A 25,727-nucleotide genomic window follows, 5' to 3' on the forward strand; every position below is an offset into this window, starting at 1 on the left:
AGTCTGGCTTTGAATTTGTGATCCTCTCATCTCTTACCTGGATGGGAGAAAGCTCTCACCAAATTTCTAGCATACTTCTAGTGAATATACAGACTTTTATGGCATGTAATTTTGTGTACTTATTTCACACTGGTTTTTACCTTGCTTTTCTTCTCTATTGTTCATTTATCTGCATCTCCTCAGCCTCTCTTTTTAATGTTTTTATTAGTGCATTATAGTTATACACAATCGTGGGGTTCATTTTGACATAGTCATGCACACATGGAATATCATTTGCTCCATTTCAATTCCTAGTACTTTCACTCTCCCCCATCCCCCTCTCTCCACTCCACTAGTCTTCCTTCTATTTATGTATTATTTTTTAATTGTTGCTTTATAGATAAACATAAAGGTGGAATTCACTGTGGCATATTCATGTATATACATAGCATAACTTGGTGAATATCATTCTGCAGTTCCTTCCTCCCTCCCTCTTCCCATCCTCCTCCTTCCCCCTCCGTCTGTTTCCTCTTCCACACTGATCTCCTTTCCATTTTCATGGGATCCCCACCCCCAACCTTACCCCACCCCCTACCAAGGAGCCAACCCAGCTTCCCATCAACAGATGAAAAGATAAAGAAAATATGGTTACTTATACACCATGGAGCTGAACTCAGCCACAAAGAAGAATAAAGTTATGGCGTTTGCTGGTAAATGGATGAATCTGGAGGATATCATGCAAAGTAAAATAAGCCAGGCTCAAGAAGTCAAAGGTCAAATGTCTTCCCTCGTTTGCAGAAGTAGGAGCAAAATAAGCCTCTTTTATGAAAAAAGAAAGAAAAAGAAAAATATTTTGATCCCATTTTTTTTGGTAACCACAATTACTTAGTAATGGGATATATCTGCCTGACAGGCACTGTACAGGTTCTCAAACCCTGGAATCAGATTGGATGTGGTCCTCATAATTTTCTTTCTGCACTGATTTTTATACAGTGTGTGTGTGTGTGTGTGTGTGTGTGTGTGTATCAGACAGGTGCACATGAGTCTGTTTATTACGCACATGTTCCTAGTGAGAAGCTGTCCTCACCAAGGATAAAAGGGAAGATCTGTAAGGGTCAGGTTTGCATCTGGTGAGAATGTGCCATGAGTTTTATTTTAGCCTAACTCATTCCCTTTTGAAAAAATAAAAAGTCCAGAAAGCCATTTTTTCCCATCATCCATGCAAAACCATGAGAACAAAGCAAGTTCCCTGCCAATCACAGGGCCCCTTATAGTTTAGAATGTGCCTTAAACATGAAGGTCTAGGTTTGAAGTTAAATCAGCAAGCTCTGGGGAGTATACAACTGTATACCTCATGCCCACTAGAAATAATTTTATAAAGTTTTCTGATTTTAAAAATATGGGAAAGGTATGTTCATGGTATAAAACATGTATGTATATTTTTAGGAAAAAAAAATGGAAGAAAATGAAAGTCACCCATAAGATAGTCAGCAACATTGTTTCAAGATGGTTTCCGAATGATATAACATCTGGATAGACATTTAGTAGCTGCTAGCACACAGTAGGTACTCAGTAAAAGCCAGGAGTTGGGAGGATTTGCAATGGAATGGCCTCCAAGTGACCGGTTGGGTGTGGTTCCTTCGGCTCTACCACTCTGACAAGCTTGCAGTTCAGATCCAGTTATGCCATAATAATTGAGCATGCCAATGTCCTGGGCTACTTGATAATCATGTCCAGAGGCTTGGGTAATAGGCCACTTGAGAAGTATGGATCTCAATATCATCAGCTGCAAGAACGAGTATAATCCCTTAATGTTCTGGAGCTTAGCCATTGTTGGGCACTGAATTGTGAGAGACGGCTGCTCCTGTATTTCCTTTCTCCCCTCCCAGCTGGGTCTTATAAGCTGCTGTCCCTTTAACCACAGGTTATCCACGAAACAAAAACTCTCCTCCCACAGGATTAGGAGCCTCCCAACTGCACACCAGAGACTTGGGGCCACAATGGCATAGACATCACCAAAAGAGAAGGAAGGAACCAGTATTCTGGCAGATACAGAGCTGAGTCTTTGCAAAGGAGCTGAAGGCCTTTCCGGATCAATAATACCATTTTTCAGGTAAGGTCAGATGCCTGTGGTTACACGGAGGCAACACTAATAAATGCAAAGTTGTGAAAGTGTATTGTCTTGCCATGATTGGATCACTGCAGACCCAACCCCAGGTCTTCTCCATTTGATAGAAAAATGGACCGTTCTACCTGACCAGAGTTGGTAGAAGTAGAGCAAAAATTCTGGGATAGCATTTCCTTGCATTGGCTATGGAGAGAACAAAGGGAGACTGGAACCGAAGCTGCTTGCTCATATGAACGGCCTTTGGTAAATTTCTTTGCCTCTCAGGGCCTCTGGTATCTGACGCATGAAATAGTAAACTGTGTGTAGGTGAAATACTTGCATCCCAGGGCCAATGATAAAATGAAGCAAGGTATTACATGAAAGTCCTTAATATGAGAGTCCACCAAGTGCTTGATAATTTTTTTTCTCATTGTTATGATTTCTCTGAACTCTGAAGAAGTCACTAAAAATGACATCACCCTTTGGATGTCACTTACTTCAACTCTCTCACTTTTACAGAAATTTTCTGGAGATATTTTGTTAAACATATTTATATACAAATTTCTACAAAGAAAATGTGTTGGGATAACATAGTCTTCAACCCTCAGATTTGACCGTGGAGTGGAGTCATAAAAACTTGTTACAGGCTCCCGAGTCAGGAAATGGCGGTGTTTGATACAAAATGGCGGCTCCTCAGAGTTTTGCTGTGTCCTTAAAGGTCCATCTTGTACCAAATCTATTCTGAAAGTCAAAGGCAAACCAAAGAGATAGAAAATAAGGAATGTTATTAGCAAAAAAAAATTGAAGTTTTTGAAACTTGAAAAGTCCTACTCTGTAATATCTTGGTTTGTATTTTTTCATGAACTAATGATTGAGTTTGCCTAATCCTCTTTGCCAATGCACAGAACACAGGCAGTAATGAAATGTATATTATTTACAATACGTGGTTTCAGATTTATTGGTATGCTAATGTGGTCATTTATTAAGATAAGGAAAATCTTTTCAGGAGGTCTGGGCAATAAACAATCCGTGAAATGTCATCATTTTTTCAATTCAGAAGAGAAAATGGAGAACAGATGTGTATTAAAAGCTATTTATCAATTAAAAGCTATTTGCTAAGTTCTCTTCACTATTCGCTGTAGGAAGCAAAAGTATGGAAGGTGCCCTGTGACTTGAAAGTCTTTCCAGTGCATCATTTAACTGAGACCAGGAAAGGTTTCAACAATGGAAGTGAAGGTTAGGAGGGCTGAGGCTGAAGGGGACAGATGTCAGCACGGTGCCTAGCAACACGGCATTAAAACAGAGGTGAAGAAACGTTAGTCCAGTCCAATAGCTTTTCTACTTTTTTTTTTCTTTGTATGTCAAGTAGCCTTCTGCCATAAATGGTGTTGAGGTTTGGGTTTTAATACACAGCATTTATTAAATCTCAGACGTGCACCAGACATAGGAAGAGGTATTCACTTAAACCCCACCGGTAGCCAGCAAAGAAGGTATTCTCTTTATGTTCATTGCTCATTGCACAGACAAAAAGGAGAGTTGGAGAGCAACTTGGCAAAGGTCACTGAGAGGGACAAAATTACGGATTCAAGTGTGTATGGGTTTGTTGCATTAGGAGGAGAATGCAGGGGTCTCACTCTTGGTAGGATTCTAAATCATGAGCACGGCCCACTCTGTTTCTTCTTACCCTCTTTTCTCTGCTTGTGATACCTCCACCACACTCCCAGACAGTTGCCCTCTTTCTACCCTGACATAAGAGAGTTTAATACTGATAGTACTGCCAGACATAGCTCTTCTGGGCTAGAGCAGATTTGTGCAGACATCACTCTGAGCACCAAAGAGGACTTAGCAATAACGATGAGAGGATCTCTGTTGTTCTGTTGTTCAGTTCTTATGCCAGTGCTCAGGCCCAGCAGCCCTCTGCACCAGCAGATTCTTCCACTCCATTCAAATCAACTGCATAGAACCAAAGGGCAGAGGGTGAGGGTGTTCGGCACCTACAAGAAGCCTTTACTGGACAAGGCAGTACAAAGGAGACTTAACCAGCAAAGAGAAACCAAGCTCTGAAGCCAGACCACAGAGCTTCAAACGTTGCCTCTGCCACCATGAGCTGGATGACCTTGGGCAAGTTCATTAAGTCCACATGAGCCTTGGGGTCTTCATCCACAAAATGTAAATAACAGTAGCACCAGCCTCAAGCTTCTCACGCATGTGAATGGTACCAGGAAAGCAGAGTGTCCGGGCTGTAGCAATAACTTCATAAACACTGGCTTTTATCATTGGCTATAAGTCAGGTGTAGTCAAAGAATGTAATTCATAGCTTCTACCCACACCATCTAGGTAGATTAGGGAGACATAGATAAAAATGATAATTAAGAGTACCAGATAGGGGGCTGGGGTTGTGGCTCAGTGGTAGAGCACTTGCCTTGCACGTGTGAAGAGCTGGGTTCAATCTTCAGCACCACATAAAAATAAATAAACGTATTGTGTCCATCTACAACTAAAAAACATTTAAAAAAAAAAAAAAAGAGTACCAGGTAGACAACTGTCACATGAGTGGTACAGATGGGAGATATGAAAATTCAAAAGAACAAGTGATTATAGAATTAGTAAAAATAGATTAGATTGCAGATGGGAGTCTGGAAACAATAGTGACTACCAATGTCACCAAGCTAGTTTTGACATAGATGAGAGTGAAATCCAGAACTCCTGATGAATACAGTAGGACTCTCCAGGAAACTGCGCTACATACAACAGCGCTCCTGGAGATGATCTTTACAGTGTCAGTAGTTACCAACTGCATGCATTGGTATAAGCGAGGTATTTTCACATTTTCTTGTTAAATAACCCTAGGAGGAAGGTAAATAATATTTCCCCGTTTTACAGATGAGAACATGGAAGTTAAAGAAGATAAGTAATTTGCCCCCAAATCAGTTACCAATAGTAATGGGAACTTGAGGGAAAAGGAGAACAGGGTAGCCAGAATCAAGGTCCATGGCAGGCCAACTCTGAGTGGTAGAAGTGGACATTCATGAAGAGTTTACTGGAGGAGGGATAGCACACAGGATCAGAACAGCACACTCGGCGGACAGGTTGACAATGTCAATCCAGGCAGCAAGTGTTCTATCTGCTTTCGGTTTTATTTGGCAGAAGGTAGGAATCAACCTGGTCACAGGCAGATGGAAGAAGGAGAGTCCAGTGATAGGGGACCCATCAGCCTCTAATGGCTACAGCTCTGAAGAAGGATGGAGTGTTCTTTGGGGGCTCCTCAATGTGCCAGGGGCACATGGCCAGAGCTGACATTCTCTACCTGTCTCTCCCCACAGGCTGGGATACCTCTGTGTCCCCAACCGTAGACAAAGTCCTTTGGGGACCATGAAGATTCTTCTCCACTGCCGGACGTTTCGACTCACCTGGCTGGCCAAGCTCTCTGGCCGCCACTTTCATGGCGATCACCAGATTCGGGCGCCTCTGACTACTGCTGACTTTGAAGCCATAAATCTCTGTGACAAGTCGGTGCCTAAGAACTTTAACTTTGCTGGGGATGTGCTGGACCAGTGGTCTCTAAAGGAGAAGGTGTGAGATGATGACTTCTGTCTTCCATTTCCTTGCCCTGGGGTCCTCTCTTTGATTTCAGTTCTGTCCTTTAACCTGCTCTGGTTTCCTGCGTCTTCCGTTGGCCGTCCCCTGTCCCCCGAGATCTCAGGCCCTCACCTTCATCAGGATTTCTCTGGAGCCTGCCTGGTCCCTTCCCTCCTCCCACTCACATATATCACGGTTACTCAGTTATTTATGCTTCTTTCCCTCTTTTTTAATCCAAGTCTCATGTAAACAGGTCCTTGGGTTCAGAATAGTCACAGGCTTAAGCGAAAATGTAGTAACTTGAGCTTTGGTTTCATGGATATAATTATTATTGGGATAATTAGGGGAGGATCCGAGGTGGAGACGAATAAATCACACATGCCTCACAGAGGGCTTGCACTGCAGTCTGGGGACAAGGGCCCTGCTTTCTGACCCCACCCCAGGCCAGGCACCCCATGAAACACTTCGTGTATCAGCGCTGAGCCAAATGCTCTGCCCCGTGGTCCAGAAGATGATGCCAGGTACCAGATCCACAAGGCATTCAATAATGTTAAATTAGTCCTTCTTGTTAGTTAATTAAAGTGGGAAAGTCTTCCTTGAGATCTTGGTCATTGTGTCCTTTAACACTTAATTCTTGCTAGATTCTCTTTTAAGCAGAGAGAGCAGGTAGCATTTGACTATCTTTAGGTTAAAATTTAAGGGCATATTTTGGGTTTCACTATAGATATTCCTGAAATCTATTTTTTTTTACAATTTTTTTTTTTTTGTGGTACTGAGGATTAAACCCAGGGCACTTTATCACTGAGCTACATCCCCAGCCCTTTTTTATTTTCTATTTTGAGAAAGGGTCTCACTAAATTTTCAAGTTGTCTCTAATTTGTGATCCTCCTGCTTCAGCCTCCAGAGTTCCTGGGATTATAGGTATGTGCCACCATGCCCAGTTCTGTGACCTATTTTTAGCAAGTGGTACTGATTAAATGCATTCTTCTTCTTCCTCCTCCTCCTCCTCCTCCTCCTCCTCCTCCTCCTCCTCCTCCTCCTCTTCTTCTTCTTCTTCAAAATTGAACCCAGGGGCACTTGACCACTGAGCCACATCCCCAGCCCTATTTTGTATTTTATTTGGAGACAGGACCTCACTGAGTTGCTTAGCACCTGGCTTTTGCTAAAGCTGGCTTTGAACTTTTGATCCTCCTGCCTCAGCCTCCCAAACCACTGGGTGAATTTTTCTTCTTGAATAAATGTATACAAATGAATCAGTGTAAAGACAAATATAAAGAACAATAGTGCAGGTGTAGGCACATCTGGTGGGAAGAAACCATACTCAAATGAATCAGATTGGGAAATACTGACCTATATTATTTCATCAAATCCCCATAACCACCCTGGGGGAGGAGAGGTTCAGATAACGAACTTAACCATAGAAGTTAAGCTACTTATCCAAGGTCAACAGCCCCAAACATGGGCCATGTCCATGGCCATGTTCCCAGGACAGCTCCCTGGGAACACAGAAGTACCAAGAACCCAGAGCCAGGTTCTGGGTTCCAACCATTTTCTCTTTGGGTTCCTCTCCAAAAACTAAAATATTCACATGGAGGAAAGGTCTGATTGGCACAACTTTGGTCACATTCCCACCCCCTGTTCAGAGAAGGGCAAGTGCCCTGATGGGTTGTCTCACCAAGGCTGTGTTCTGTAGGAAAGGAGCAGTCCCCCCAGAGATAAACTGACCTGCTGTTACTAAAATGCAAGGGAATGGGTGTTGAGGAGGAGTAACAGCAGATGTCCCATATGTCTGGTAACCAGTCCTATAAGCCTTGTTAGTCAGCTTTCTGTGGCTATGACAAAATGTCTGAGATGAACAACTTAAAAGGAGGAAAGGTTTATTTTGGCTCACAATTTCAGTCAATGACAACTTGACCCTGTGGCTTTGGGGCTGTGTCACCACGGTACATCGTGGCAGGAGCATATGGTGGAGGAGGCCTGTTCACCTCAGGGCAGCTGGGAAGCAAAGGGGTGAGAGAGAGGAAGGAGCCAGGGTGCCAATATCCTCTCTAAGGGCACACCTCCAATGATTCAACTGCCTCCCATTAGGCCCCGCCTACCAGAGTTTCCACTATTTTCCAGCAGCACCACCAGCTGGGGACCAAGCCTTTATCTAACAGATACCACTTCCAAACCACAGCACTTTCTCTTCTCTTTCCTATGTCTCTGGCCAGACAGGGGAGAGACCAGCCAATCCAGCCCTGTGGTGGGTGAATGGCCAAGGGGACGAGGTGAAATGGAGCTTTAGAGAACTGGGCTCCTTGTCCCGAAAGGCAGCCAATGTGCTCACCAAGCCCTGTGGCCTGCAGAGAGGAGACCGAGTGGCCGTGATCCTGCCCCGGATCCCCGAATGGTGGCTCATCAATGTGGCTTGCATGCGAACAGGTGAGTGTCAACATGTCACATCTTTCCATCATGCAGAGACACACAGAGATTAAAACCTGAGCCTTTTCTAAAATGTTAGCATTGGCTAATCTGTGCTTACCGAGGACAGGAAGAGAAGAGTTGAAATTAAGAGCAAACATAATGCAATACCAACTACCTGAAGAAGTCAGTATTCCAGTGATAACCTTTTTGTAGGAGATTCTCAGAGAGGTTAAGGAGTTTGCCCAGAGGCACAGAGCTAGAAAGTCAAGCCGTTAGGATTTAAATGCAAAGCTCCATAAGAGCCAATGTGGGTACCAATGCTTCTTTGCAGTTCTGGATTATGACATGTTCAGCCTGATGATCTATAATTTTCATCTCTGAATATATTTGGATTCTCTCTGATGTGAAAATACAAAAAATAAAAATAAAAAATAAATAAAAAGCATTTTATAATGTTAGGACTTATAAATATATGTATTGTAGAAAACATATATTGGAAAACCTCTACCTTTTTCTGACAAAAAGATTAATATATTCAGTTATACATTTTTTTTTCTCCCAAAGTGATAACATAATGTACCCCAAATGAAAATTTCTCCTTTAGGGCAGGGATCAGAAAACCAGAGCCTGCAGTTGGCCACCAGTTTTTGTAAATCAAGCTGTAATGGGATCCAGCCGTGCTCATTCATTTATGTATTATCTATGGCTCCATTCGTTCTACAGCATGAGAGGTGCTAATTAAGACCAAGATTGATCATGGGGCCCCACAACACCTAACATATTCACTAGCTGGCCTTTTATTGCCCCCCCTCCCAAATTTTGCCGATCTCTGCTCTGAAACACAACATAAATCTTTATAAACAAATTAAAATAAGCTAGAGGAGGTGGAAAGTGCTGGGAGTAATATTGACCAAATCATATTGCTATGTGGTGTGCATGTATGAATCCGAAAGCACAAATTCCATCCATATGCACCACTATAATGCACCAATTAAAAAATTCAGAAATAATAAATCAATAAGCATACGGAAGGATACTACCATAGAGAAGACAAAGATGCTTTGTTGCAATAGCATTAACAATAGTAAAAACAAATTGAAATGATTACATAAATTATAACTTAGCCAAGATGGAAGGTGAGATGTGTTTACTGCTGATTGAAACTCTGGCACCTCCACTTCATGGGCTAGCATTTGAAGGATAATTTATAATAAGGAGAAGTTAGTAATGATGCTAATATGATAATAAGAATTTTATAATAATATTGAAAAATGTTCTGCCAATATGATTATGAATTAAAGCAGCAATATATCAAATTCTTTTTATATTCACTATTGAAAAATGACTTGCTAATGTGAAACTAATCATAGGTTGGGAGAAGATTAAAGGTTGTATACTTGTCCTAAAAAAAATAAGTACTTAATATTATTTGGAACAACTACAAATTACGAAATGCCGACGGAAACCAAACACAAACAATGCTCAAAAGCATTCAGTTAATTCAATGTAAATCAAGCAGCTGAGGGGTCTGTTTTCTAATTCAGAATTAACAAATATTCTCTGTGAATACTGAGATTGATTATATTGTAACACGTGGCAGAACAGTTTGGTTTTGCTGAAAAGTTGCATGCAGTACAGCTCAAGATATTTGTTATCTGTTGAATATTTACTATCTGAAATTACTCCAGTCCCTCTGAAATAGAAGTTTATCCTTTGGACACATTCACATCACAAATCCAGGGGACCAGTTATTTGAGATTCATTAAGATTCATTAAGAACAAGTGGTTTGTAGAATGGTATATTTTTAAGTTGGGTGAATGTTCTGAGATCCTCTAGGGTGTTTCTTTAATCAACTTCCTTATATTGACATAGTTATTCATTTTCTCATAAGAGGATGACGTTTAAGAGTTTTAAAAATATATTCAATAAAATATGGTCTTCTCCCTGGGAATTCACATCTCCCTGTTTAGCTAACTTCGGGAAATTCATCAAGAAATAAGCAGTCTGGTATACAGCCTACACCTTGGAAGTCTGGATAATGTATCTTTGCACCCTGGCTCTGACACTGACTCCACAACCCTTGAGTGACTTGTCACACTGGGGTTAATTTTAAGTGAGATCCTAGGCACATTATAAGTGTTCCATAGAAGATAGAGGGTATCCATGATGCTTTACATAATACCACTTTTTTCCCACAGACTCACTTTAGAAAATGCAACTACCTTCTCTCTTTCTTACATCCAATTCTGCCACATATGTTCTTCTCATCAGGAACTGGTACTTTGAGGCCCATGTCCAATCAGTGTTTAGGATAAAGTGAGGAAATGGTATAAATGAAACGGTGCCATAGTAGTCTAGGTAAATTTCAGTGTTGCTAAACCACGGGGACCCAGAGACCTGAGGGTTGTCTCTGCCACTCACCAGCTGTGATCAGATTTCATCTCCATCAAATGGTAACGACTGCATGAACCTCCCAGGATTGCTTAGAATGGTAGTCTCCAGGTATCTGGGGTTGTATAATCTATCAATAAAAATATTTAGGACATGCCTCTTGCCATTTGGTTATAGACTTTTTTTAATACTGTTCTACTGCACTAATAGAGTATGCATGTTATAAAATATATATACAAACAGGAAATAGGAGTCAGGTGCAGTGGCACACACCCATAATCCCAGCAACTCAGGAGGCTGAGGCAGGAGGATCGAGGGTTCAAAGCCAGCCTCAGCAACTTAGCAAGGCACTTAGCAACTCAGTGAGACTCTGTATCTAAATAAAATACAAAAAAGGGCTGCGGATGTGACTCGGTGGTTAAGTGCCCCTGGTTTCAATCCCCAGTACCAAAGAGAGAGAGAGAGAGAGAAAGAGAGAGAGAGAGAGAGAGAAAGAAATTGGGGCTGGGGTTGTGGCTCTGTGGTAGAGTGCTTGCCTAGCATGCGTGGGGCACTGGGTTCAATCCTCAGCACCACATAGATAAATAAAATAAAGGTTAAAAAAAAGGACATAAAATCACAAAACGTATTATAGTATCTCAATTTTTTTAAGTTCTGTTATTTTCTTTTCTCCTTCCTATGGGATTATCTTGAAAATCTCACAGTCTCACTTTGGAGACTCTTGGTTCAGAGGATTGAATATGATGACGTTCATGAAAACCTGAAGTAAGACAGCCAGTGCTACTTAGGGTGTCACTGTGATGAGTCCACAATTCCACTAAAATGTCACATCAGCACCCACCATTACAATATCTCCCATATGCCAGGTGCTACCATTATCCCCATTTCACAGATAAATAAAGGAAGGCCGAGAGATCAAGGCCACAAAACTAGCAAATGACAAGACAGAGATTAGACCTGGAGTCTGTCGGTCTCCAGAGCCATAATGAACTTCCAGTGACCAGGGTCCTGTGGGAGGGCCCTGGGACCAAGGCAGGAGGAACTGAAGGCTGGATTGTGAGACTCCTCCATGCTCAGGCACAATGCCTAAGGTCCATGGAGGGCCTACGTAGTGGACAACAGTTCTTTTGAGCTTGGGACCTTCTATCCTTCCCAGGGCTTGTCTTCATGCCAGGAACTACCCAGCTGACAGCAAGAGACATCCTCTACCGGCTGCAAGTATCCGAGGCCAAGGGCATTGTGGTCAGTGAGGAGGTGGCCCCTGCAGTAGAATCCATCATGTCAGAGTGTCCTCACCTGAAGACCAAACTCCTGGTGTCTCCACACAGCCGGGAAGGGTGGCTCAGCTTCCACCAGTTATTCCAGTGAGTATTTTTTCCTGATCTATCTGTAGCACCAGTAAGAGCACAAATCACAGCTACATCTTGGAATCTGTCTCCAAGGACTCAGCAACACTGAGTTGACCCAGGTTCCTTCTAGAAAAGAATTACATATTAAAGGATTTACGGGCAGTAGGAAGCAATATAGCCTTCTGGCCTCCATATTCGGTCTTCTTTCTGTGGCCAACAATGAGTATCCTACATAGCTTGGCCCTTGCTTAACCTCTGGACCACATCCGTTATCTCACTTCCTTTTATCCCTCAAACATGTCCTTCCTCAGGGCCTTTATACCTACTCTTCCTTCTTCCTGGGATGCTCTTCCCTAGTTCTTTTCACCATTGGCTTCTTGCTGTCTGATTTCAGCTCAAATGTTTTATCCTAAGTGAGGCTTTCCCTTACCAAACTAGCAAAGCTACAGGCCACTCCATCACATCACTCTCTTATTTTCTTCATAGCATTTGTTACTACCTGAGTTCCAAGGTCCATTCATTTGTTTCCCCTATTTTTCTCTTTTGGAGTGGGAATCGGCATATGAGAACACACAGGCCAAATCTGGCCCACCCCTTGTTTTTGTAAATAAAGTTTTATTGGAAGGCAGCCATGCCCATTTGTTCACATATTGTTTATGGCTGCTTTTGTATTACAACTGCAACATTGAGTAGAAGCAACAGAGACTCTCTGGTCCACAAAGCTTAAGATATCTGCTATCTGGTCCTTTATAGGAAAGGTTCATCAACACCTGCCCTAACTAACAAGCTCTAAAACTCTAAGAAAGCAGAGGCTTCCTTTGTCTGTTTGGTTGATCACTTTATCTCCACTACCTAACAACACATAGCAGGTACTTAAGAAATATTTTGTGAATGAATGAATGAACAAAACAGATCACTTAACTTCAGTTTTCTTCTTGTGTAAATATGGAGGATTCTACTGCATATATCTTAAGTGTTGTCTTGAGGATAAAAAAAAAAAGCTAATATATGAGAAAGTCCTTTCTGAGCTGTAAAAGATGTAGGTAAAAGGCTAATTAATAGTATTATCCTTCAAAGAGGTGTTCAATAAGTTATGTTATGTTTTTGTTCTTTTTTTATTTGAAAATCAACAAAGTTTAATTCAGGGACATATCAACATTCCCTTAATCTAAATTACTGATTCACTTGGATGACATGTAATAAATAAAGGTTTTCAAAAGCCTTTCCCAAAGAAGTACACAGAAAGAGAAGACATGTAAACGTTGTTGGATACCAGAGCAGTTGCCTTAGTTGGAAGTAATTTTACTCTATGAAAACCAAATCCTGTTGGCCGATTGCAGAATTCTCTCCCCAGGGCTCACATCGGTGTCCTGTTTGTTATAAGCTGTATAAACTTAGATAAGCCCAATAATCTTTCTGAAAGTCTGTACCTTACCCATAAAATGTGGATAACAATAGTATTGAGCCGTGGTTTTATTAAAGGAAGATAAATTTCCTTTATTTATATTGATGATCAGATGCAATAAAGCAGGAGATATGTTAGCACAATGCCCTTGCACAAAACGATCACTCCATAAACACAGCTGTAATTATAATCGCACTATCATTTTCAAATTCCACATGTATTGATTCCTAAGGTTAGGGACATCCAGGTTATTTGTCTATGTATTTCCATTGATAAAATGCTTTTTAACACACTACCCCAAACGTATTTATTTTAAAATTATACACATATATTTTTGTGCATTATTCAAATACCAAAATTTAAAAAAATCTTAAAGAATAAGTTTTTTTTTTTTTTTAAATCCACACTTTGAAGTTCTCCTGTTTCTTTTCCATCCCAGTTATCTTGCACACTCTGTGGGCAGCAACCCCACTCCACTTCAGAGACAGTCCCCCCATCCTAAACAACTCTTGAGTCTCCAAGAAAGCTTTAAAATGGCATAAAATTCACAAAAGAAGAAAAATGAATTACATGAATTTCAAATTGTAATTCTGTACATTTGGAGGGCAGTTTTCGAGATGGAGGGAATCCCCACTTCAAAAAACTTTGGAGTGTCATAACTTCAAAAAGACCATGGATCGTTCCTCTACAAACTGAGGTCGGGATAGTTATCTCATGGCCAAGTCAGATAAATCACACAGAGAAATAGCAAGGGCAATTTTACATCCATGAGCACCAATCAATCTTCTGTTGAAGGAGTTCATTTGAAGACCTCTCACCTTCCTTCTGCCTTCCTAGGATAGAAGTCCATGAACGCTTTCTAGAATATTCTAGATGGGATGGGGGAAAAGTCAAGATTATGACCAGACTGATGCTTCTCTTTTCCTGTCCTAGTGCAAAGGGTCCTGAACTCTAATCTTGAGGTAATAAAGTTGATGTTCTAGGCACAGGAAGAGCATAAACAAAGATATGAGGGGGAAAAAATAGCTAAAGTGTACAAAAAATGGACTACACACCCTTTTGGCAGCTGCAGATTGTGTCTGCTCCTAAACTATCATTGGCTTAAGTTCATCAAGACTTATCCTGAGGAGCCGTACAGAGAGGATCTCCCCTGAAGCAGCTGACTGCCTGGTACCAGAGCAAAATCAGAGTTTTATCATCATGGGGGTATATCCGTATATGCACATAGCATAATTTGGTCAATTTTATTCCGCTGTTCTCCCTCTTCCTGTCCCTCCTCCCTCCCCTCAATCCCCTTCCTCCGCTCCACCGATCTCTCTTCTATTTCCATACGATTTTCCCCACCCCCTTTTCTCCTTATTTTGGTCTGGCTTCCACATATTAAGCAAAGCGCTTATGAAAAAAATGTTTAAATAAATAAAATGCATACCCTTTGGTTATGAATACTGAAAGCTATCTTGGCTCTCTATTTGACTCATAAGGAGGTGAGCTAAAGAAAAAGATTTGAATGGCTAGATTTTAGCACTGATCTTCAAAGTCCCTCTGAGATTTAAGGGATTCCTCTCTGGGAAGCTATTGTTTCAGAGCAAAAGGAACATCCTAGTTAAATGGCTCTACCATCTCCAGCCACCATGTTTTTCAGATCTGCCTCTGAAGAGCACAGCTGTGTGGAGACAGGAAGTCAAGAACCAATGGCCATTTATTTCACCAGCGGTACCACGGGCTCTCCGAAGATGGCTCAGCACTCTCACAGTAGCATTGGCATTGGGTACGCCCTCTGTGGAAGGTAGGAGGAAAAACTCAAAGCAAAAACTTTGCTTTTGATGAACTCTTTCCCAGAGCTGCCATAAGGTGCATCCACTGTCTGATGAACACTCCTCGAATGGCTGTAAGATACCTCCCATAGAATGACTTCCAGTGCCCTGTCCCACCTAGTTCAGTAAATGGTGCCATCTGACCCACAGATCAAGCAAGAACTTAAGAAGGAAGTGACTTTGATTCAATTCCCATAATGACACATTGGGCTCCCTCTCCTCATTGCCAGGTAATTCGCCTACCCAGAAAGGCCTTCCTTAAAAAAAAAAAAAGACCCTCTAAGACCCTGCTTTATTTATGTCACAGCACTTATCACCAGTTTAAATCATGGTATATTTATTACATACTTAATTACTTTATTGTTTGCTTATTCCCCTTCTTAGAGATTCAGTCTCTCTGGCTCACTGTGCTGGAAGAGTGCCAAGCACATGATATTTGCTTAATAATTTGTTGCATCAATGGGTGAGCTCAGAAAATCCTGCCAAAGCCAGATTCCCACTCCAGGCATGGACTACCTAGGATTCCTGAAAAAGCCCACTAAGAAGAGTAGGAAGTGGAACCCCTCGCCTTGAGTTGGGGCTTCCCTTGACCCCTTCTGTCTAGCCCATGAGGTTCTAGGGCATGGCCACTCCTCAGAGACACTCGTTTATTTGCTTTCCTGTTTTTGTTTTTGTTTGTACTGATTTATTTGGGGTCTGTTTTGTTGCCTCTCCATATTGTTCAGATACTGGCTGGACTTGAAGTCCTCCGATGTCATATGGAACATGTCAGACACAGGCTGGATCAAGGCCGCCATTGGTAGTGTGTTTTCTTCCTGGCTTTGGGGCGCCTGCGTCTTTGTGCATCGGATGGCCTCGTTTGACACTGACGCCTTCCTGGATGTAAGTCGGGGCCTCTCTTACATGTCTCTTTAGAGCAACATCCCATCTTCTATTAAAAATATGATTCCATGGGCTGGGGATGTGGCTCAAGCGGTAGCGTGCTCGCCTGGAATGCGTGCGGCCCGGGTTCGATCCTCAGCACCACATACAAATAAAAATATGATTCCTCAGAATATAGGGCTTCTGAAAGTCATTCCTTTCTCAGAGGCACACCCTCCTGGGACTAGGCTTTTGAATGCATTTGACAGAGTGGAGGGGATCACCCCACCACTCTCAAGGGGGAGACCCAGACTTAAGCTCAAATCGCTAAGGATTTCTAGTGTCACGAAATCTGTGACTGCTTAGTGTTACCGCTGTTGACCGGTGACGAGTCCTTGCTTCCCCAATGTTGAAGAACAATGCCAGAGAAGCACGCTGAGGCAAGGTCAGAGTAGAATTTAGAAGTTTATTAAAGGACAGCAGAAAAGACTTGTCCCGGAGGAAGAAGGGGACCCAAGAGGTGGAATCCGTAGAAGTGCGCTTGTTTCCTCTTTTTATAGTTCTTTCAGTGATGGAATGTAGGTTGGAAGGCCCAAGGGGTGGGACACAGGTGGGCCAAAGAAGTAATCTGGGGAGGAAGGACTTCATTAACATTTCTTTGGGATGGGCTATCTTCAAATCTGTTGGGGGCTATTTCCTGGACTTCATTAACATTTCAAGAGTTGCTCAACTTTTCCGGGAATTCATTCTCATGGCCTCCATTTTAGATTTCACTTGATATTAGACCCGGATTTACCTAACTACACTGATTAACTAACTTTAAATCTGGCTTCATTAGGAGCCTGGTTTCAAATAACAGATTAGAAATCTCAAGATGAAACAAAGATTTTTGTTTCTGGTTTAAAGAAACATAAGACAATAACTGATAAAGCCGAACTCCTGTGTGGAGGAGATTGCAGGTGGGACCATCTTTCTCCTAAAGCAGCTCCTTCCATTCTCCACCCCACCCACAATTAAATGCTTCTCTCTCTCTCTCTTTTTTATTTGTTGAATGCTTCTCATTTTAATTGGCTGACTCTTCTGGAAACCAGGCATGCATTTCCAGCTCAGCCAGACATGACTAGATTCAGATATCTGATAGCTTAGCCTTTAGAAGACTGTGATTCAGACCAATTATATTTCATCCATGAAAAATCAATTAAGTTTGACAAAGTACATATTAAATACACAGTACACCTTTTTTATCTGCAAACTGCTCTGACACAATGTCTCCAGGGCTGTGAGAGAAATACAAAGTAAAGAAGGGCTGAGATTTCTTTATCAGGTTTACAGAAGGCCCTGAAGATCAGTTCACTTTGTAGTCTCTAACTTATTTTGTAAAATAAGAGCATTTTTATTTTACAAAGATAATGTAAGTGCTATAAAAACCTCTATAGATTTATGCTTTTCTTAGATGTATACATTACGCTTATTAAAAATTAAATCTAGTGGGGCTGGGGATGTAGCTCAGTTGGTAGAGTGCTTGCCTCGCATGCATAAGGCCCTGGGTTCAAATGCCCAGCACTACAGGGAAAAAAAATTAAATCTAGGGAACATATGGTAGAAATGCTCATTTTCAGCTCACAGGTTATTGTTGATCTATGACAATCCAGATAGCCTGTATATACATCTAGAGAGGCTTCTCCCAGATTCTTAAGCTTAATACAATTGTCAACACATTGACACAGTGAAACTTGTTCCTCCAGACAGAGGATCTTGGAAACATTAATATTCCTTTAGATTTTAGATGCCTAGGTCATTTAAGGAACTGGAGACAAAATGTGCCCATCAGATTTTAAACCATTAAACCATTAACAAAAGGCCTTGAAAAATGCCCATTTCTGCCTTGACTCAATCCACTCAAAAGGACTAATATTCTCTGTGGGAAAGGTGCTGGGGAGGTACCAGTGGGTCAGTCGGTACCACAAAGCAAGAACGTTATAAGTTTCCACCATGAAAGGTAACACACACAGCCCTTGGGTGGAACAGACCAGTTCTTACTTTGGGTTGTTTTCAAATTCAACAATTTGCTTGTCAGTTGGGATGGTGTGTGTCTTGTCTGTCTCTGAAACACACACACACACTCTTTTTATTTCTTTCGATTCTTTAATATATATATTTATATATGGTTGTAGGTGGGCACAATACCTTTTTTTATTTATTTTTATGAGGTGCCTAGGATCAAACCCCGGGCCTCACACATGCTAGGCAACGCATTCTACCACTGAGCCACAACCCCAGCCCTCCCAGATACACATTCTTAACAGTGATCAGAAATGCCCAACAGATACATGGTCACTAGTGACAACAAATACATACTTGGTTTCTTATTCCTAGAAGCAGCCGAGAAATGGGTTCATGCTGGTGGAAGAGACCACAGGCTGCAGGCCTCCCTTCTAGTCATGGCCTTTCGTGGACGGTTTCTAACATCTCTGTCTCTCTCCATTATCCAGACGCTTGTCAGTTACCCCATTACGACCATGTGCAGTGCCCCCACCGTGTACCGGATGCTTGTGCAGAAAGACCTCAAGAGGTACGTGGGCAGGAGTCTCCGTGTGAACCACAGTGAAGGCGCTCACCCAGCATCCCTGGCCTTCCCTTCTCAACACTCTTGTGTTCACATTTCAAGGACAATTCAAAGGCTGTTCAATGGTTCTTTTAAATACACACAATTTGTGCCCTACCCACACCCTCCTGAACATTTGGGACCACCCTGTGTGAGAGACAGGCTGGTCCAGGGTTCCTCAGCTGAGTCTAGTAAGGCCAGTGGTTAGAAGCTCAACTCCAAAGTCAAACACACTCTGCTATCATGGTGTGACCTCAGACACTCATCATGACCTTGCCAAGCCTCCATCAACTCCATCCAAAAGAGAGATCAAGCATCATCCCACCCCACTCCCCCACACCCAGGGCTGTGGTGAGAATTCACTGTAAGTGACATGCTTGGAGAGATGTGTGCTACATGTGCCCTACAGAGCATCCACCTAAGCCCTTATTATTCCAGAGTTCTTGGGCAAATTCTTTTTTTTTTTTTGGAGGGGTGGCGGATACCGGGATTGAACTTAGGGGCATTTGCCCACTGAGCCATATCCCTGGCCTTATTTGTGTTTTCATTTAGAGACAGGGTCTCACTGAGTTGCTTAGCACCTTGCTATTGCTGAGGCTGGCTTTGAACTCACGATCCTCCCAACTCAGCCTCCCAAGGCCCCTGGGCTTGGGCAAATTCTTTAACCTTTCTAGTCTGTTTCCTCATCTGTAAAACAGAGTCTAAGAGGGCTCCTAAAGCCCTAATTGCTGTTAGTTGTTACATTGTCTCACAATTACTTATTTTTAGCATTTTCTTCTAGGCTTTTCCTTAATAGCCAAGTTCCCCCCGCCCCCCTGGCCACAGTGTAAACTCCTTCAGGAAACTCTTTTCATCACTAATGGTCTGGCGACATGGCAGTCATTCAACAAACGTGTGTGGAGGGATCTTTTCCAAGACTTGCCTGCCTCCCTAGCTCTCCAGGTTGTTGCTTGAATGTCTTCCTTATCTCACTGTGAAAATCACCCCTCTCTCTCTCCCCCAAGACTACCTCCAGCTCTTTCTCTTTAGGTACAAATTCAAGAAGCTTCGGCACTGTGTGACGGGAGGGGAACCGCTCAACCCGGAGGTGTTGGAACAGTGGAAGGCGCAAACTGGGCTGCAGCTGTACGAGGGCTACGGACAGACAGAAGTGGTATATTTAAGGGCAGAGTTTAAGTTCAATACAGTGGTGCCCCGGTACCGATGGGGAGTGTTTCCAGGACCCCAGAGGATAATACGGAAATCCTGGGATGCTTAGGTCCCTTTATATAAAATGGTGCAACATTTGCATCTAACCTACACATATCCTCCTGGACACTTCAAATCATCTTTAAATTTTAATATGTAATATTAAAATTTAAAGATGATTTAAATTTTAATATGTAATATTAAAATTTAAAGATGATTTAAATTTAATATGATTTAAATTTTAATATGTAATACAAAATATAAATGCTACTTAAATACCTGTTGTGCTGTACTGTTTAGGAAATAAAAAGGAGGAAGTGCCCATATTCACTACAGATGCAATTAAAAAACAAATATTTCCAACACTTGGATGGTGGAATCCAAGGATACAGAACCTGCAGATGTGGACACTGGGATTTTTCAGTCCCAGGTCTGTCAACTGAATACCTGAGGTGCCCCGATCCTGCTCTGAATTTTTATGTCATTTCCCAAAATAACTTACGTTTCCAGGAGTTATCAAAACTCGTGAATTTCCTAATTTGGTTTGGACTTAGGGGAATTGCTATTGTTCTATAGTATTCCTGCTTCCTCTCCACCCAGGAGAAACTCAGGGGCTGCAGGGGTCGGTGAGGCTCAGAATGAGCTGCCCATCTTTCCATTGTTGTCTGTGGGGAATTTTCTCCAAGAGTCACATCATGGAGTCTTTTGAAGTGGTTTTCAAAGTATGGTCCTCAAACCAGACTCACTGGCGTCGTCTGGGAATTTGTTAGAAAGGCAGATTTTCAGACCCTACCGCAAACGTGTGGGATCAGAAACTCTGGGATGAGCAAACTATGTTGTAATAACATTCCAGGTGATTCCCAGGCCCACTCAAGTTGGAATCTGTTCTAGAGTAATATATTAGAAGATGAGAAGATGAGCTTGCCTACTGGGGGAAATGAGTCAATATGGAATCTTGAGTTTCATGGTCATGAAATATGTAACTACAGAAAATCAAGTTTACATATTAATATAATGCATGTCTTCTCAATAGGGAATAATTTGTGCCAACATGAAAGGACAAGAAATCAAACCAGGCTCCATGGGGAGAGGCGTCTTGCCCTACGATGTCCAGGTGGGTTGAGAAGTTATGGGGCTCCCTGAGGAAGAGAGCTGTTTTGGCAGCTCCCTGCCCCTCCTTACACAGCTGTTCACAACCCATTGTCATTTTGTGAAAAGAAAAAATGTCAGAACCTGAACTGTTTGTTGCGTTCTCAGATTATAGACGAAAATGGCAATGTCCTACCACCTGGCAAAGAGGGGGAAATTGCTCTCAGACTGAAGTCCACACGGCCCTTCTGCTTCTTCTCTGAATATGTGGTATGAAAATGGAGAAATGCAGACATGTGCAAATTTCCACCCAATATGTCTTGCTATATTAAACGTGGGCGAGTGACAAATCCCCGTGTAATTTATCAACTGTAAACTGGAGAGAACCTCATCCATCTCCTAAGTGTCAAGGTTAAATTCCAGGTGTAAGAAATCAGGTGCAGTGGCTGTCCTCAGAAAGGACAGGTTGGGGGCAGGAGTAGGGACAGAGGGAGGCACCAGAAGGAAAAAGAGAGACTTTCCTTTTATTACATTTTTTTGGAACTTTTGTATTTTATGCTGGAAACTATTTTTTTTAGAAAAAAAAATCATTTCTTTAGAAGTAGAATGTGTACTGTGCCAGTCATTTAATGGGTGCCATGTCCCTGTCTGTTTTGTGCAAACTAATTCCCAAATGACACTTTTGATTCCTAGAACAACCCAGAGAAAACTGCTGCCACCCTAAGAGGAAATTTTTATGTCACCGGAGACAGAGGCGTGAAGGACGGCGATGGGTACTTTTGGTTTGTGGGCAGAGCTGATGATGTCATCATATCCTCTGGGTTTGTACCTTTGCCACTCGCAGGAAATAACGATTCATTGAGTTTCATGGTCATGAAATATGTAACTACAGAAAATCAAGTTTACATATTAATATAATGCATGTCTTCTCAATAGGGAAGGGCAATTTGGGGAGGGCAATCCGCTGGGAGAGCACAGCATCCAAGGTTTCTTTTCCTCGGCAGGTACCGCATTGGGCCCTTCGAAGTGGAGAGCGCACTCATAGAGCACCCTGCGGTCGTGGAGTCGGCCGTGGTCAGCAGTCCAGATCCAATCCGGGGAGAGGTAGAGCCAACGCCATTCATTGCAGCTGCAATTTTGTATTTCAACTTCTGTGCATTTGACCACAGCGAAGACTAAATCAAGAGTGGTCGCTTATAGGGCATACATGTGGCCAAAAAAATTAAAAAAAAAAAATTTAAAAATAGTGTAGTAGGCAATCAACTTTACAAATGAGCTGTGTCCCAAAGAGGATTAGGATTTTCTCTCTCTTTTTTTTCTTTCTCTTTTTTGGTATCAGAAATTGAACTCAGGGTCACTCGGGCCCTGAGTCACATCCCCAGCCCTACTTTTTGTATTTTATTTAGAGACAGGGTCTCACTGAGTGCTTAGCACCTCGCATTTTGCTGAGGCTGGCTTTGAACTCTCGATCCTCCTGCCTCAGCCTCTCAAGAAGCTGGGATTACAGGTGTGTGCCACTGCTCCTGGTTGAGGATTAGGATTCTCTAGGTGGCAAGGGACAGAAATTCAACTCAAACTGACTTCAGTTATAAATAATAATAATAATAATAATAATAATAATTTGGGGGGCTCACACAAACAAGTATTCAGGAGCAGATATAGCCAAGCATTCAGTGAAGTTAGCGTGACAGTCTCTCTCCATGTCTGGCTCTGTTGTTGCTTAAGTTGGCGCCATTTGAACACTTTGGTTGATAACAACCGACTCCAGGCTCCTGTGGCTTAACAATCCTCCCCACCCTTCCAGGAAAGGAGAAAGTTCTTTTCAACTGTTTCAAGTAACTTCCATGATCTCATTTGCCCATCTTAGATCACATCTCTAGCCAATGTGGTCCAAAGAATGATAGAGGCCACTGGCCAGGCCTGGGTCACATGCCTGTCATCAGACATGAGGGCTGGTACCAACCCTCATGGGAGAAGTTAGGGTAATGCTCCATAGGAAACTACAAACACTGTTACTAAAAACGGGGAACAGATGGTACATAAACAAAAGCAATAGACTTCAGTCTGTAAAATTGTCAGGGAGCTCAAAATACAGTTTCTTACAGAAAAGATACAGATAGATTGCGGCCAGACTCATCAAATAAGTCCCATGGCCATTTAGGGTCTAATGAAAGGTTATTAAGGCAATGACAGTAATAACCTTAGTTCTAGGAGGAAGCCTTATAACATGAAAGGAGAATTTCCATTCCTCATGAAAGTTTCCAGACTCAGCAAGTGGGGGAAAAAATCCCCCAATAGTGTGCCTATCAGCATCCTCCCACAGCTTTCTGTTCCTCCCTCTCTCCTGCCAGAGACCCTCTGCAGGAACATGGGATCCTGTGCCCCTACTGCCTGGACCCCCTCCACTATCATCTAATCACATTCTCCAAAATAGTCTCCTCTTGATTTCAGGACACCAAAAGTATATACCTATTAGAATCCATGTATGAATAATCATTTGAAGTAGGCTTGCTAACCCAATAATGATCTAATTGCTCTAAAGAGAGGCAAAACAGAGGAGGCAAGAAACACCTTAGAGGCATTTGTGGTCAAATGCACATTACTGACACATCATCCTTCCTCCATTAGGGCTCCCCAACACCCCTTCAAACCATATTCTCTAGACCCTCCATTTGTCCTGCAACAACATGCTTCTTTTATAGGCTTGTTGGCGTAAGGGGTCGTCTGTCAATTAATGATGCCTGTTTAGTAACACGGTCAAGGGAAATGTTAAATATGTGACATATAAACAGAACTCAGCCATAAAAGCATCGCTGCACCCCTCACTCACAACTCATTTACCTGGAAATAGCTATCAAACTTTATAATTGTGTACAAGCTCTGTTCAGGTGACTGAACTTATCATGGGTTGCTATTAACAGTGCCTACCTTCAGCCCTTGACTTGTCTGAAAAACAAAGATGGCGATGTAAATGTTTTTGTTTTTGTTTTGCCTGCCAGGTGGTGAAAGCTTTTGTTGTGTTATCTGCACCTTTCAAATCCTCCAACCCTGAGAAATTAACTCTGGAGCTTCAGGATCATGTGAAAAAATCAACTGCACCTTACAAATATCCAAGAAAGGCAAGTACACCTTTGGGTTACCAAACTAGGGTCTAAGCAGGTCTATAGATTTTACTGGATTTTGACTTTATAGTGTACTTTTTCAGTTTAGCCTGAAAATTTTGCTTTAAAATGTTACGTATCAGGGCACTACAAATATGTGATAAACTAGGTTTAAAAAAAAAAAAAAAACCTCTGAATTACAGAGTAAGAATCTATATAACTAATTAGTTCTTAGTTCTATTCCATATGGGGAGGAGAATAGAGGCAGTATCTGCCAAAGTGACTTATTTTTAGGGATGGCACCTGATTCTTCTTGGTACTCTTGGCCTAATAGGCCTATAAATTCAAAGTGCATGCCTGAAAGTATTAAGTGACCTCATTTAAGGCTCAGGAAGATAGTATCCAAAAGAAGGATCTTCCCCGAAACCTTCTTCAAGAGAGGACTCAAAAACAATCCTAAGTACAGACAGAACTGCAGATTCCTTCCTGCCCTGGAGGCCTACTGCTTGATATGGACAATTCCTCTCTGAAACAATTCCATTTCAGTTGCCACTTGAGCCAAAAGGAAGTTAATTTCAACCCAATAACTAATCAACCATTTTAACACTTTCTCCATTAAACTAAATAAACCCTTTGATTTTCAGAAGTGAGGGTTGATGACATTTTAAAATACATCTTTTTTTTTTTTCCCCATAATCTTACTTTGAGGGGAACAGACAGGATTTTATGGTCAAGTCTAGAGAGGAAACAAAGGGGCAAAAGGAGTTACTTTCTTCTGGCAGAGCCCACAGTGAATTTACACTAAACACCAGTAAGAGGCAGCTGCCCTGTGGTCCTTACTATCTGAACAGACCAGTTTCTAGTGCCTACAAAATGCAATGAGCTCAGGTTAAGACCATCTCTAGAGCTAAAATTCAGCCTCTGAGTTTCATGAGCCTTCTCTCCTATTACACTGACAGCTGGGATAAGCCAATGGAATTAAGTGTCTCATAATATGCCTGTCAATTAGGTGGAATTTGTTCAAGAACTCCCAAAGACAATCACTGGAAAAATCAAGCGCAACGTTTTAAGAGACCAAGAATGGGGACGAAGGTAGCTTGATAAGAAAACTGAAGGATTTAAGGCTAACTTGAAGCTCTCTTTTAGTACTTCCTGATAAATTCTGATTACTTTCTTAAAATGTGTAAGATTTTTCCTGGTTGAAAACTCAACTGAATTTTTGTTTTGCACTTAGCCAAAAAATAAAGCAGCAAATAAATATCTAAACATATTTGAGAAGAATATTGTTATGACCTAACCAACAAAAGTAATGATTTGTAGTGTTTAAAATAGCAGAGGTAAAATGATTACTCTGAAAAGCATAGCACACAATGTTTCATTTATCTTGTCATGCTTAATTAAAAATAAAGAACAATTCTAAGAAAAAATGTTCAAGTCAGAATTTCTTCTGCAAAGCATCTTTATGAGATTAATATCTGAAGACAAACTAAAATGTTGATGTTAAAATGAGGAGTCCAAATAACTCAAAAGTGAATTTAATGAAATTAACTATAACACCATATTGTTAACTTGTTTTGGAACAAAATCCTATAAAATACCTGAAACTTTGATTATTTAGGAAATTTGGGGGGTGAGAGTATTGGGAATTGAACTCAGGGGCACTTAACCATTGAGCGACATCCCCGGCCCTATTCTGTATTTTATTTAGAGACAGGGTCTCACTGAGTTGCTCAGCACCTTGCTATTGCTGAAGCTGGCTCTGAACTCATGATCCTCCTGTCTCAGCCTCCTGAGTTGTTGGAATTACAGGCCTGTGCTGCGAGTATTTAATCTAGAGCAACTAATAATTTTT

The 25,727-nt window shown here is 41.7% G+C and overlaps 1 protein-coding gene across 1 annotated transcript; it reads left to right on the forward strand.

The window, feature by feature from the left end:
* Positions 1 to 5,458: 5,458 nt before the first annotated feature.
* On the forward strand, positions 5,459 to 24,971 carry Acsm4 (acyl-CoA synthetase medium chain family member 4). Its single transcript, XM_027940867.2, has 13 exons — positions 5,459 to 5,659; positions 7,879 to 8,089; positions 11,620 to 11,827; positions 14,860 to 15,003; positions 15,757 to 15,913; positions 18,385 to 18,464; positions 19,527 to 19,650; positions 20,719 to 20,799; positions 20,943 to 21,044; positions 21,468 to 21,595; positions 21,779 to 21,878; positions 23,774 to 23,893; positions 24,885 to 24,971. The coding sequence occupies exons 1-13, from the start codon at positions 5,459 to 5,461 to the stop codon at positions 24,969 to 24,971; spliced, it is 1,743 nt and encodes a 580-aa protein (XP_027796668.2).
* Positions 24,972 to 25,727: the final 756 nt, after the last annotated feature.

Source organism: Marmota flaviventris, chromosome 19 (genome assembly GCF_047511675.1).
Source record: "Marmota flaviventris isolate mMarFla1 chromosome 19, mMarFla1.hap1, whole genome shotgun sequence".
NCBI lineage: Eukaryota > Metazoa > Chordata > Mammalia > Rodentia > Sciuridae > Marmota > Marmota flaviventris.

Excerpts from the sequence above, each read along its gene's own strand:
- Acsm4 (XM_027940867.2), top strand. The coding sequence starts at position 5,459 with ATGAAGATTCTTCTCCACTGCCGGACGTTTCGACTCACCTGGCTGGCC. Across the intron at positions 15,914-18,384 it reads ACACTGACGCCTTCCTGGAT|ACGCTTGTCAGTTACCCCAT; the intron begins GTAAGTCGGGGC and ends TCCATTATCCAG. Across the intron at positions 21,596-21,778 it reads GATGTCATCATATCCTCTGG|GTACCGCATTGGGCCCTTCG; the intron begins GTTTGTACCTTT and ends TTTCCTCGGCAG.